The 13902-nt window shown below is 38.0% G+C and overlaps 1 protein-coding gene across 6 annotated transcripts in view; it reads right to left on the bottom strand.

Moving 5' to 3' along the window:
• Nucleotides 1–13902, bottom strand: part of PATJ (PATJ crumbs cell polarity complex component) — a 450328-nt gene that overhangs the window by 17797 nt on the left and 418629 nt on the right. For all 6 annotated transcript variants that reach the window (XM_037827057.1, XM_037827058.1, XM_037827056.1 and 3 more), the window contains 3 exons: nt 13280–13311; nt 10016–10138; nt 9165–9269 (listed from right to left, as the gene is read on the bottom strand). In XM_037827057.1, the coding sequence (XP_037682985.1) occupies nt 9165–9269; nt 10016–10138; nt 13280–13311 (260 nt within the window). The remainder of the gene's footprint in view (nt 1–9164; nt 9270–10015; nt 10139–13279; nt 13312–13902) is intronic.

Below are 13902 nucleotides of genomic sequence, written 5' to 3' on the forward strand. Positions count from 1 at the left end.
GAATATGACTCCCAGGGAAGAATCTAGATCTGGCATCATGGGATGGAGAACATCTTCTTGACCCAGAGGGGTATGCGAAAGGAAATGAAATAAGCTTCAGTGGCAGAGGGATTCCAAAAGGAGCAAATACCTCTTTTCTTCCTTTACTTGCTCATTTACTCAAGATATAACATCACCACTACCACTACCAAATATAAGCTGAACACTTACTTTAGGTAGGCACTCTTCTAAGCACCTAAAACAGTAGTTACCATTATTATTCCCATATTACAGATGAGGAAACTGAAACAGAGAGGTTAAGCAACTTTTCCAAAGTCACAAAGGTGTTAAAGGGAGAAGCCAGAATTCAAATCTGTATGATTCTACTCTAGAATCTTTGGCTCTTAACTCTATGTGGTGCCCGGCAAATCACCTGGTGTCAGGGTACAAAGACCTGGTCTCGGCCCTTACACAATTGAGTGTCCAGCCATGGAACAGGGGAAGGGGGTGGGCAGAGAGACAGCAGAAGAAGCTGCAAATAGAGCAGGAGATCATGACTGTGAATGCTTGACAACAGGAGGGGAAAACTTCACCTCCAGGGTACTGAGAGAAGAAGATATATACCCTACCGATGTTCTAGAATGAGAGTTTTTTAACTTTTAGAAAGAGAATATGCTTTCAAGAGTCCACGAAATTAGCCATGCAAATAGTGAAACTAAAGTCATAGTTCTTTTTGGTAAAAATGCGATACTTTTTATCCAGCTAGAAAATATAAAAATATTTCTGCAGATCCATCTTATGGAAAAACTTATATCCCTCCAAAGCCGGAAATAAAAAGTGCCTCCAGACCATTGACAACATTAAATCCAGGAGACCCATCCAGGATTCTTGGAGTCGTTCAGGCTCTCTTCTATTTTATAGGAGTGGAACCCAAGGGGCTGAATGGGAAATGTGAAGGATTTTCATGTCAACCTGGTCTTTTGCAGGAAGACAAGGAGAACACAAGCCTGCCACGCCCAGAATGACTTTTCAGCCCCAGGACATTTGTGTCAACCCTCTTGATCTCAGGCTTCATTAGTAATTTGATAGACAGGACAGTTATACCTTCCCAGGTTAAACATGTATAAGGGATTAAACTGCTCTCTTCAGGGTGTGTGTGTGTGTACAGTGCCATATAAATTCAACGACATGGCTTGCTTCAGCCTGAAGTTCTGAAGTGTTCTTCCCCCAAAATCAACACCAGGGACTGAACAACACAGAGGTAAGACTGGGAGATGTTCCCTCTGTGTGTTTTGGGAAGGAGGGAAGCCAAATAGGATAATAGGAAGTTTACATGTTTTTCTTTATCTCTTTTTTTCCCTCTCTTTTTTAAAAAAGTAAATATTGAACTCCTGTGTATAAACTTCTATGGTAGGTTGTAAGAATAGGAATGGGGAGTAGAGGAAACCAGGGCAAAAGCAGATGTGTTCCCTGCCCACCAAAAGGCTAATGATTGATCTCATGCAGAGTGGGAGGCAAATAGGAACACATGCAGTACAAAATGAAGAAAGGCGAGGGGAGGGGATTCCTCATGGGTGAGGAGGGAGCTTTGAGGTCCTTACTTAGATTACGGGCATTAATGTCTGTGGAACTTGAATGCAGAGTTCAAGAAATGTGGTTTCTGGAGTCCTGAGCTGGGGGGCTAGCTCCAATCCTCAGATCTACAGCTTGTGGTTTGGCTTTTTTCATTACCCAGATCAAGACCCTTCCTCTCCTTCCCCATACCTGGAGACCCCGAGATGTGGTTGACGTCCTCCTTGCTCCTTCAAAACTTCACCAGCCCTTCAAAACCATTATCTTGGTTCAAACCCCATGGCTCCTTTAAGTTTATGCCCCTCGTTGTTACACACGGTGCTGCCCTAGATTTCCTGGAGTGTTCTTTAAGTAGATAACCAGAAATGGAACTGCTGGCTGACGGGTATACACGTATTAAATTTAATAGATCTTCCTAAACTGCCAATTGTTCGCACAAATTTAAACTCTCACCAGGGATTTAATGAAAGTACTTTGTTCCTCCACGTCCTCCTCTACCCTTGTCATTTTCAAACATTTAATATTTTCCTACTGAGGAGGGGGCTCTCACCTGGAGGAAGGGAGTGGGGGGAAGGGGGTAGTACCTGGGGAGAGGGAGGCTTGTGGGAAAGCTTTGTCCTCCGAGTCTAAGGAACAGGCAGAGACCTCAGAGTCAGTGGAAGAGGAAGAACCAACAAGCATGTTTCCTCTGCAGCTTGCATTTTCCTCTCAATCTGTGTTTCCCCCACCGGAGTCCATTTCTCTCTTCAAATGCTTTCCTCACACTCTGTTCCTCCCTCCAATTATGTTTCCCCTCAAACTGCACTTATTCCTCATTTTCTGTTTCCTCCTTCAAATGCATTTCCTACTCAAGTTGTGTTTTCCCCTCCAACAGGGTTTCCGTCCTTCTTAAAATGTTTTTCATCTGTGATTTAATGATTTAATAAATCATGGTCTGAAGTGTCAAATGTTTTAAGTTTGGAGTAAAATCTGAAGGGGACACGTTGCCATCGAGTGGCACACACCACAAATGCCACCCGGGGAACTACTCGGCCTCCATGATTTTAAAGGGAGTTGTAGCGTCCCCTGACTTGACGCCTATGCTATTATGAGCACTAACTTAGCGCTTACCATGTGCAATCTACTGCATTAAACACTTTTACATTATATCTCACTTAACCCTCACAGTAACCTCGTAAGAAAGGAAAAATGATTCCTATTTTTGAGAAAATTGAAGTGTAGAGATTCAAACTCACAATCTTAGATACTAAAGCTTACCTCTCCTTCAGAACTCTCATTTCAACTTTCAAACCCAGATATCATTCTTGACCTTTCCCTGCAGTGTATTATTTCCTACCTGGCTTCATTTGGCTTTCTATTCAGCACAGATCAGTTGTAATTCCTTCTGGCTACATATTAGGATCCCCCGAGGAGCTTTAAAATATCCTGATGTCCGTGCCACATCCCAGACCAATTAAATCAGAAACTGGGGTCAGACCCAGGAATCAGTATTGGAAGCAGTGATTTTATTATGAAACAAAGGTTAAGAGCTACTTACAAAATATTCAATAATGATACTTTCAGTTCCCACTTTTGGGTAAGCCATCTATCTTTTTCTCTTACTGAAAGTCTTCTGGACCAAACTGTTCTCTGTGAGCTGATGTCTCTCAACTTTGTTGTGTGGCTCAGTAATCCACTCAATGTGACAAACGACAGGCACCTGCCAGGCCCTGTGCTAGAGAACAAGATCCCAGATTTGGATAAATCCATGGTCTGGTGGAAAACCCCAGGCATTCCCTATTCTTGGTTAGACAGTTTCTAAACAAAGGAGTTTACAAGATTTTATAAAGAGGGGATGAGGGTCGAGGGAGAAGGGTATTCCAGGCATAAAGAATAGCATGTACAAATCTTTATTCATCTGTAAATAGTGCTCTACTCCGGTGGGTCTCAGGCATGGAGTCTGAACCAGTGGCAACATCAATACCTGGGAACTTGTTAGAAAGACAAACTTTTGGTTCCCACCCCAGGCCTACAGAAACAGGAACTATGGGGGTGGGACCCAGCGACTGTGTTTAAGAAGCCCTCCAAGTAATTCTAAAATGTGCGAAAGTTTGAGAAGCATTGCTACACTCAATTCCTTTAGCTATTGTTCAAAACCTTTTCTTTAATCCTTTTCTAAATGATTATCCCAGAGGAGAAGCCACCAGACTCAAACTTGACTGCAACGTTTTTCCTTTATTTTTCTCAGAGAGAACATCACCCTTATCCTATCTCCTTTGCCCTCAGCTACTCCTTTGTTCTCCACTGACGTGCTGCCATCTCCGAAATAAAGGAAATTCCTTCAAAGACTGCCAGAGATGTGTCTGCCAGTTGTAGTAGGGTCCCTTCCTTTTTTTTTTTCCTTCTTTCTTTTTTTTTTTTACAGATTTCATTTAATTCTGCCTCATTGGTAACTGTAATATCCTTGAAGTTCTTTTCAGGCACCTAGTGTCTAGGACATGTACTCAGCCCCTCTGGTTCTTTTCTATCTCTTCTTTTAATTCCAGGGTATTTAACTTTCTTTTTGTGTGCACATTATAAAAAATTAAATAGTATAATACATGATAAAAATGTTAACCCTTTCACTCCCCTCTCACTCCTTGGAGACACAATGAAGTTTTTCTTTTTAATTCTAGAGGTATAACCTAAATAATATGCTTATATGGCTATTTTGAAATTTATTATCTTGTCTACTGACTCCCTGTTCCAACAGAAGAGAATTTAGCTAGCAAACTCTTCCATCTAACTTTCATTTTTAAGTTCTATTTGTTTCTTATGTTTCTTTAAATATACTTAAATCTCTGTAGTTTTAACAATTTCCAACAACTTCTTTTTACTTCAACTTTAAAAAACCGAATTTATACATATGCATATTATTTTAAAAGTCCAAATGATTTTACAAGTATTTAATGATAGATTCCCCTGCTTCACCTCCCAATTGCTGATTCTTACTCCCTAAAAGCAATTACTTTCAACCCTTTTAGCTGTTTCTTCTGTATTTCTAAATAACGTGGTTTTCCTTCTACTTCTTGATTCTTCAGTTTCAGATACTATCTAATCACTTCCTATTATAGAAGATAAAGATTTACTCTCATGTCTTCTTCCCCACCAAACCCCCAGCCCCCTGCAATCCCCTATATGCTACTAATATTTGATATTTGGTTACACTGGTTTTATTATTATGTCTTTTAATGTTTATGTAAATGTTATTCATACTGAGCCAACTACTAAATAAGATATTTCCTTTTTTGTAAAAGTTATTTTCCCCAAAGTAGGAATTATATTTTGTTTATTCAATTTTCACATACTTATCACTGATTCAGCCTCAAACATTCCAGCTAATCTGAAGCTTCAAATTCAATTAAACATATCAGATCTATGCCTTTTTTTTCTTTATAATTCACAGGCATTTCTCCTGGAGTCCTCTCCCCTTTTGCTCTAATTTGGACAAGTTGTTCAACTAATCTGAAGCTTCAAATTCAATTAAACGTATCAGAACTATGCCTTTTTTTTTTTTTTCATTTTAATTCACAGGCATTTCTCCTCTCCCCTCTTGCTCTAGTTTGGACAAGTTGCTCTCTCTGCCTGCTACACAGCTGCTGTCCTTGGATTTCAGTGCTCTTGAGCATTGTCCTCCCTCTTGTTTTGCTCTGTTATTAGAATATATCCCAAAGTAATTTTCTCAGAAAAATAGTATATTGCTGATAAAAAGAAAGGTGCCACTTGAAGTTCTTGTTCTTTTGTAGGTAGCTTATTCTTTACTCTTTGAAAATTTTAGATGTATACAGGTATTGCTCTTGTGTTATTTATCCTGCTCACTGCTTAATGGGTCTTTAAACTAACTTTCATTTCTTTGTTATTTTCCTTATTCTGTTTTTTTTTTGTAACTCTTATTTGTCAGCTTTTGGATCTTCTGGATTAATTCCATGTCTTACCGTTTCTCTCCTATTTTCAATCTAGGGCCCACAAGGGCCCTATGTTGTCTTATGATGTAGGAGAAGTCTCTCTTAACTAGTGGTGGGCCCCTCTTGTATCAGTTTTGTCTGATCTGAAGGATGCCCTCAAAGCTACTTGGCAGACAGACTGTTAATTAATCTCCCTGAATTTAGAGACTCTTCTCCTGCCCTTCATACCTGCTGCTAACTCAAAGCCTTTGTCTTCTGCCTTTGTCTCCTCTATTTTCATTCATTTATTCAGCCAGTATCTACTAAGCATAATGTGCCAGGCAAGAGGGATGATAACATTGAAACAGCCTTAGATGGCTTCATTTTTCCCTCAGTTTCTTGCACTCTCTCTCTCCAAAGAGCAGACCATTTCCTCCTGCCTGCAGGGCATCACCACCTGCATGTCTCAAACTATATTTGTTACCTTCTCTCCCAAACATACTCCTCCTCTATCCCATATTTTAGTTAATGCTACCTCAATCCACTCATTCTACTTAGCTCTAAAATATTTGGAAAATCTCTTAATGAACCCAGAATGAGCACCACAGGTTCCTTTTGTGATAACAACCTCAATATGCTCTTTTTTATCTTCTGAGTCCTCAAAGAAGTCAAAACAACAAAAAGTTTTCTAGCAGAGATTTTGGGTTACCTAAGAGTTGTCCAATCAAAATTTTATAGTAATTCCATAGATAAAAGAGCCAAACCAGGGAAAACAATAATAAAAATGGTCTCTAGCAGCCAAATCAACTTTAATTGACCAATCTATAATTGGCAATAAGAAACCTTCAGACAGTTGTATAAAAATGTAGCTTATGAGGGGTGACAATGGGATTGGGAAAGCCATAAGGACCACACTCCCCTTTGTCTAGTTTATGGATGGATGTGTAGAAAAGTAGGGGAAGGAAACAAACAGACAAAGGTACCCAGTGTTCTTTTTTACTTCAATTGCTCTTTTTCACTCTAATTATTATTCTTGTTATTTTTGTGTGTGTGCTAATGAAGGTGTCAGGGATTGATTTAGGTGATGAATGTACAACTATGTAATGGTACTGTAAACAATCGAAAGTACAATTTGTTTTGTATGACTGCGTGGTATGTGAATATATCTCAATAAAATGATGATTAAAAAAAAAAAAAAAAAGAAACCTTCAGACTTAAAGACTAGACTTTAAGGGAAGAAAGATTTACCTCCTTATCACACCTGGAGAAAACAATTTAAACTGTGGGGAGAAGCTTCTAGAAGTGCTGGCTGTCTTGTACTTCCTGATCCTGCAGCCTGCTGACCCAGACCTTAATCTTCAACCAGCAGTTGCTGACTGCTCTGCATGATTCACTGCCAATAAGTCTTTTCCATATCATCAGACACAATTATCTGACCTTACTACTACTCTGCCAATGGTCTGGCTCACTTGATAATAAAAATAATTACCTAATGACAAGTCAGCCATGACAATTATATTGATGTTACTACTCCATGCACATTCTTTTAATCAAAACAAATAAAAACTATGCAACTGAAAAATGTTTGATGCAGGATATATGTTTCCTGGGTTTTGGGTCTAAAACCTTTGGCAGCATGTATTCTCCATACCCATAACTGTCAAAATCCCAAAGAGTTCCATTAATCTTTTAGTAGGATGTATTAGAAAATAACAATGCCAATGAGTGTGCTTGATGCAAGAGAACATTTTGAAACCAAATGTCATTTTCTTAAGATACAGAAGAAATAGGAAAAAAAAAGAACTTCAAAAGTATACTAATAGCAGCAATTTGGCTGAAATGAAGTGTTAATTCTTCAAGGGAAAGCATGAACTCATTTTCATTTAAGGTACTTTTTATATTTAGTTATTGTTATACTTTAAAATTGGGTCTTCTCATTTCTCTGTGAGGCCGGTGGAACTGAACAAATAATATGTGTGTGAAAATATCAATAATACTGGATTTTGCTAGTTGAAACAACACTTCTTTCTTGCCACAGTATCATGATTTGAAATAACTTCCTCTTAAAAGTCTGTGTAAATACCTTTCCCTTCTGAGTCCACGGTATCAAGTAGCTGTTCTAACATTATTTGGAAATTCTAAGGCAATGAATGCGGAGACTATCTTGATGAACTGTTAACTGACTCTATTAAGGGGAATCCCAATAATTTATAAGTGATGGTTATTAAGGCAGTCTAATAGGGAAGAAGTTTGGGAGTCAGAGCCCTTAAAACCATACTCTGCAGAAATAGAATTCTCAGAATTCATTTAGTTAATGCCTTGACTTAAGGGAAGACCACAAATTTTAGGGCAGAACATCTCGGCTCCAAAATCTACAGCTTTACTTTTTGGAATTTGTATTTCTCTCACTGTGTGCATAGGACAATAAAACACTAAGACTATTAGTAAAAAACAAACAAACAAAAACAAAACAAAACAAAACAAAAAAACTTTGTAAATAATGATCTGCAGCTCTGGAATTGAAGAGTTGCACTTTTAGTGCCTCTAGGGGTCACTATAACTTGAAGGAAGAGCAAGCACATCAAATAATAAAAAGCAAGGGATTTGTAGGCTCTGACAAAAGTTGAGGTAGGGGAGGAAGGAGGTGTGCAAGACAACTCTGTAAGTTTCCCCTGTGAGGATAACAAGGAGGAGATGGAGAAGCAGAATCTATGGCCCATCCACCTAATATTTAGGTTTGTGTTTAACAGAAACTTCTGTGCCCAAATCATTTAATAATATTTGGCCTATCACATAAACTCCATTGACAGACAGTATTTTCACGAGTCCCTTCATATATGCTGAAAACCATTTACTTTCTTAATGTCTGCTGTGGCACTTTGGATTTAATACCATAGAGATGCTAGAATTAAGCATTGCAAATTGGTTCTCCCAAATGGAATGGTTTTTGAATCAGAACTTCTCTAAGCTACTAAGTGGTGCGTTTTATTCTTTTCACCTATTAACTACATTATGCTACCTCTGCAGAAGCATGATGAGTATCATTTTGGGGAAGCTCGTTAATGAAATTCACTGCTAGTATGCGGCTTCTTATTCACTGCATGGTATCAATCTCAGAAACACCTGAAGGCTGAAATATACAGAGACGTAATTAATGGCACAGGTTGCTTTTACTTCCTAGTATATTTCCCTGTGCCTAGAGACAATACTTTTGGGGAACACAGCTGAAAAATAATTGTCTGCCTTAGTCGATGACTACCAAGCAGTGAGAATGTTAACAGTGTTGGCAATCACTTATGCTACAGGAAAAAGAGCATTGTATTTTTCCCTTCTTTTAAAAGGGAGAGGAAGACAGCACTGGAGCAGTTCAGCAACAGACTTCGGGTGTAAGAAAAGAAATCATTTCCTATTCCTTGCAAATTTTGATTTACAAAAGAATGCTGGAAGCTAAAAGCCTTGTTGATTTATCATGCGAAGCAAAGAGTAATTTTTCTCCCCTTGTTATGCTTTCATATATAATCATGCTCACTGCCCGTATGGGTGGTGTTAAAGAATTTCTGAATAAAAATAATAATTTCTTGCTTTCAACCTTCATAATTCACAGCAGCAAGCACCCTGCTGGGTGGTGATGCCTGCTGCCAGTGACGCTCAATCTTTTTTGCAAGCCACTTATCTGCCTCATGCAGCTGCATGTTTCATTGATCACAATACCTGCAGGATAATGCACCCGTAGGCGTTCTTCAGCAGATTAACCACATCTGCATGAGACAGCCCATCCAAAGGTTGCCCATTAATGCTGACAATCCGATCTCCAACCTGCAAGCACAAAAGTGGTAGAAAATCACTATCATTAAGAAAAATTAAATTTGAGAAGAATACTTAAAATTCTTTGTAAGTCATATTTCCCATTTGTAGCTATTGTGAGGATTCTGTGTTTCTATTTTGTATGCATGTTTGAGAAGCAGGAGGAATTTTTATGGCTTTCCCCAAATACAGACCAATCAGAGAAACAAGAAGGGGGTCAGATTTGCTTATTAAAAGGCACGGTAGGCCACTTTTATATTTTGGTAATGGTGGTGTTTCAGACATCCATTCGCCAGTAATAGCGGGGTGCACAAATTAACTGTTCAATAAAGCTCTAACGAGGAGGCCAAATAATTTCTGTTTTATTTTTCTACCTAAGTTAAGATTAAGGAGCAAAAGGAAAAAAAAAATCATAAAAATGTTGCTTCTTTTTGTTGAGGGAAGACTGTGAGGTCAAATTGCTCTCAGCCGAAAATCAATTTTAGGTGGAATGAAGTACTATAAAAAGGCATGGGAAGCTTTGCAAATGAACTGTAATTTCTTCTTTTACTGAAAAGCTTTGATACAAACAGTAATATTTTTATATGCCCAGGGACCTAATGAACTTCAGGTATAAACTTTCTCTAATGCATTTTTCCCTCAGCGTGGGTCTCCTATGGCTGTTGGAATTCCAACTTTAAACGAGTTGCCCAGGGCTGCAACTTCCTCCCCAACCCACCACATGCTGTTAGCACTTCAACTATTCCCCTCTTGTTTACTTTAAGCTTCTGTGTACGTGCTGCCACTCCACTGGCCTGAATCATGGCAATAAATATAGGGATATCTCCTAAGGGACTTCCTTTTCCTCCAGCAATACTGATTCCAAGGGCATCACCGAGCTCCTAAAAAAGAAGAAAAACAATCAATAGTTATATATTTAATAAGAGCCATAGCCTGACTATCCCCAGACAGTTATTGAACAAAATTCCTTCTGTGACACAGGAATCCAAGATAACTTAGGGGTTAAGTACAGGGCCTTTGGAATCAGAAAGACCTGTGTTTCAGCTCTGGTACTTAATTAGCTGTGGGGTCAGGGAAATTTCTTAACCTCTTGGAGCCTCCTTCTCTTTGTATAAAATAGGAAGAATATACCTACTTCTCTGTGTTGGTTTGAGGATTAAATGAGATGATATGGCATATAGAAAAGGCTCAATAAATGGCAACAGTAGGAGTAAAAATACCCTAAGCTACTGCTTAGTTTAGTGGCCAATTTTGACACTGACTTGGCAAGTACGTACTCACATGGTGTTTATGATTAAACTGCCACATATATCATGTTCTTCTGGGTGTGAACAAACACACTTGGACCTAAAGAGCTGCATGGCTGAGTTATAACAAAGGATCTTAGAGGACACACATTGAAGTGGAAACAGAATGGAGAGAGAAGCAAAATGTGCCTGAAAATGTTCCCTAAGATTATTATGTGAGGCAATTCAGTTCACTCAGACGCTGGCTTTAGTTCAGGTTTTTCCCACATTTATATCATAGGGTTAATATTTTAAAAATCATTAAAAAAACAGAGGACAGGTTCCAGTTCTAGCATGTTGGCATAACACACTGCGGCTCATCTCTCCTGCTGATTACAATGAATTCTTCTCAAGATACAAAAAACAACTACCTGAATTCTCAAAAAAGTAAAGAAATGTAAACAAATCACGGTAGAGATTCAAAACTTGGAGAAATGATGGCAGGGGATGAATTTCTCAGTTTTCTTTTTTCCTGGCAGCTTTGCCATGAGGGTGAGTCCCAGTCAAGAAGCTGCAAAAGTGCTAGTACAAATGGCTAAAACTCTGGTAGAAACCCCATCTTTCTGGTCAGAGAAACCAACTCTCCTGGTGGCAGGAGAGTTAAGGGGAGAAAAACAGTGGAGAGAGCCAGAGAAGGGATCCTCTAATTCTGTGTCCACAGAATTCTCAGGCTCCTTTCTAAGCTACACATGTGAGGGACAGACCCAAACCAGCACAGCAGAGGCTTAGAGAACTGAACTGAGATTTGAACCACTGCCAACAAAAGGTGAGACAGAACTTGCAGTTTGAACCTGAGTTGGTTGCCTGCAAAAACAAAGCTATCAACACTCTTCAGAATCTGTACAACATAACATTTATGAGATCCAGGATAAAATCCTAAATTACTTGACCTATTAAGAACTGGGAAAGCGTGAGCAATTTTCCTCTTAACAGTCTTTAAAATATGTAGGACTGTTGAAAACAAAAATTTAACAGTGATGGCAGGGTTCTCAATTTTTATGGAAGTAAACATTTAACAACTATGACTTAAATGTCAGTAGCATGCTTGTGGTAAAGGGATCTATATGGTTGCAAGGCTTCTACAGTTTAAATTGATTAAATGATACATTTTAAATATATGTGGCTTAATGTACTTCCATTATACCTCGGTAAAGTTGAGAAAAGGAAAAAAAAGGAACAAAATGGCAACAAAAACCCTTTATGAAAGGACTTTAAAAGCTTGTGTCACATAAGTGTGAGGAGTTATTCTTTCTTATTTATATTATTATTAGCGTGGCCAGGTCATGGCTATAAGACAGAATAATGGCAATGCTGCTCTCTCTGGTCACAGGTAGTTTATGTCCTTTTTTCCAAAGTCTTTGTGTCTAGCTTATACTTTCTGAATGCATTAACAGTGAAGTTCGGTGTGCAAAATGGCAAATGAAGTTTCTGCTTGGACTATGTATGGGAAAATAGGATTGGTATAAAGAGGCCTTATAATAAAAACCTGTAAAAACAAGGGGCTGAAAATGACAACGGAAACATAAAAAGATGTTATTTTCTAAATCTTAGAATGAATGAGGAGACATTTACGGAATAATGTGGCTGTGTTCAAATCCATTACGATAATGTTTCCTTAATTTATCCATAATTTATCTGCAATTAAGTACATTGTTGGTATATTTAACTTCTCCATCATGGGAACATCTGTGTTGCCACTCTGGTGGAAAGATACTGAGAACAAATAAGGCAGATTTAGTTAAAGCTGGAGCCAATAAGATAGATACTATTTCCTGGGCATTCATGATGCATTCGATACTATGCTAAGTACATCATATGTATCATCTCATTTAATCCACACGACAACACTTATCATGTGAGGAAAACAGGATTATCACCTCCATTCTACAAATGAGAAAACAGAGGTTAAGTAAATTGCCAAAGGTCATAGAGCTAATAAATGATGGAGCTGCCTTCAAATGCAGCTATGACTGACTCCAGAGACTGTAGGTGATCTATGGTTGTAACTTCATAATTTTTACTAGTTCTTGAATACCTTATTTAAGGCCAAAGTGATCAAAATAGAAGTTTTCTTTACTTTCCAATATTCTGGATATCATGCGGGAGTTTGAAAATAAGAATTTGACAAATTTATGAACTGAAATGCATCCTACACAATTTTCTCAGCAGGGCAATTTGGCAATATGTATAAAAAGCCTTTCACAACAAGCATGACTTTTGACTCAACAATGTCAAGTCTATGAATTAATCCTTATATGGGCAAAAATGAAAAATAAAGATGTTTTGTCTCTGAGAAAATTGCAAATATTAAGAAACTTTCTATTTGTTCAATAAGATGAAGAAAATCGTAGCACCTTCATATGACGGAATACTATGTAACCAATAAAAATCATGCTATATGCATCAAAAATATTTATTGACATGACAGAAGATCATACTGCAAAGTGAAAAAGACAAGTTATAAGAGTATGTCCAATATGATACCATTTTTTGCTTTATAAAATTTAAACATCCACATATGCAGAAAACATAGTGAATGGGCATGTGCCAGAAAGTTCAGTGGTCATCTTTGTGTTTTACTGTTATTTTTCTGTTTATATTACATAGACTATATATTTACTTTAGGAATTTGGAACCATACACAAACAATTCAATAAAGGTTATTAAGTGAAGAATGCACATTTTATGCAAAGCCAACACAAACCGGAAGAAAAATTAGCAAAATAACAGACTTACCCTGATTATCTCTACTGTCCTTGGTCCTGTATCTGTGTGTATAAATAAAAAAGCAACACAATTAACTTTTTCAAATTAAGAGATAATATATTTAGTATATAATATTGTCCCATGAAAGTAGTAACATTTTCTAGGCTTTTCAAGGGAGACTACTAAAGTAAGCGGGAATTATTCCCTTTCTCAACCTCCAAACTGGCAGCCATTGATCAGGGGTTATGTCTTCTATTACAAAGAAGTCCTCTCTGTTTGAGATGGATGTGGCCATAATCATTTGGCCTGACAAAAGCTGACGGACTGCAACAGCTGCTGCCTGGAAAATGGTGATTAAATGGTTTGGAGGGTGAGCCATCTGTGTTTCATTGTACATTTTTTTCTGCCTTATCAAAAATAAGCTTTCATCCAATGAGACTTAAAAAGACACCTCACCCTGTCCCACCCACAGTGGTATATGCACTTCTGATCTGACTCCAGTGACCTGTAATTTATTAATTTTTCTCTTTGTGAATGGTTTTATTCTATGAAGCACTTGGGACTTCTGCTTTTCTCTTTTTCATGTGCATTTGTATAAAGTTAAATGCAGATTCCAAAAATGAATCTCTGGCTAATCTTCCTTTAGAACAGGT

Source organism: Choloepus didactylus, chromosome 2, assembly GCF_015220235.1.
Source record: "Choloepus didactylus isolate mChoDid1 chromosome 2, mChoDid1.pri, whole genome shotgun sequence".
NCBI lineage: Eukaryota > Metazoa > Chordata > Mammalia > Pilosa > Megalonychidae > Choloepus > Choloepus didactylus.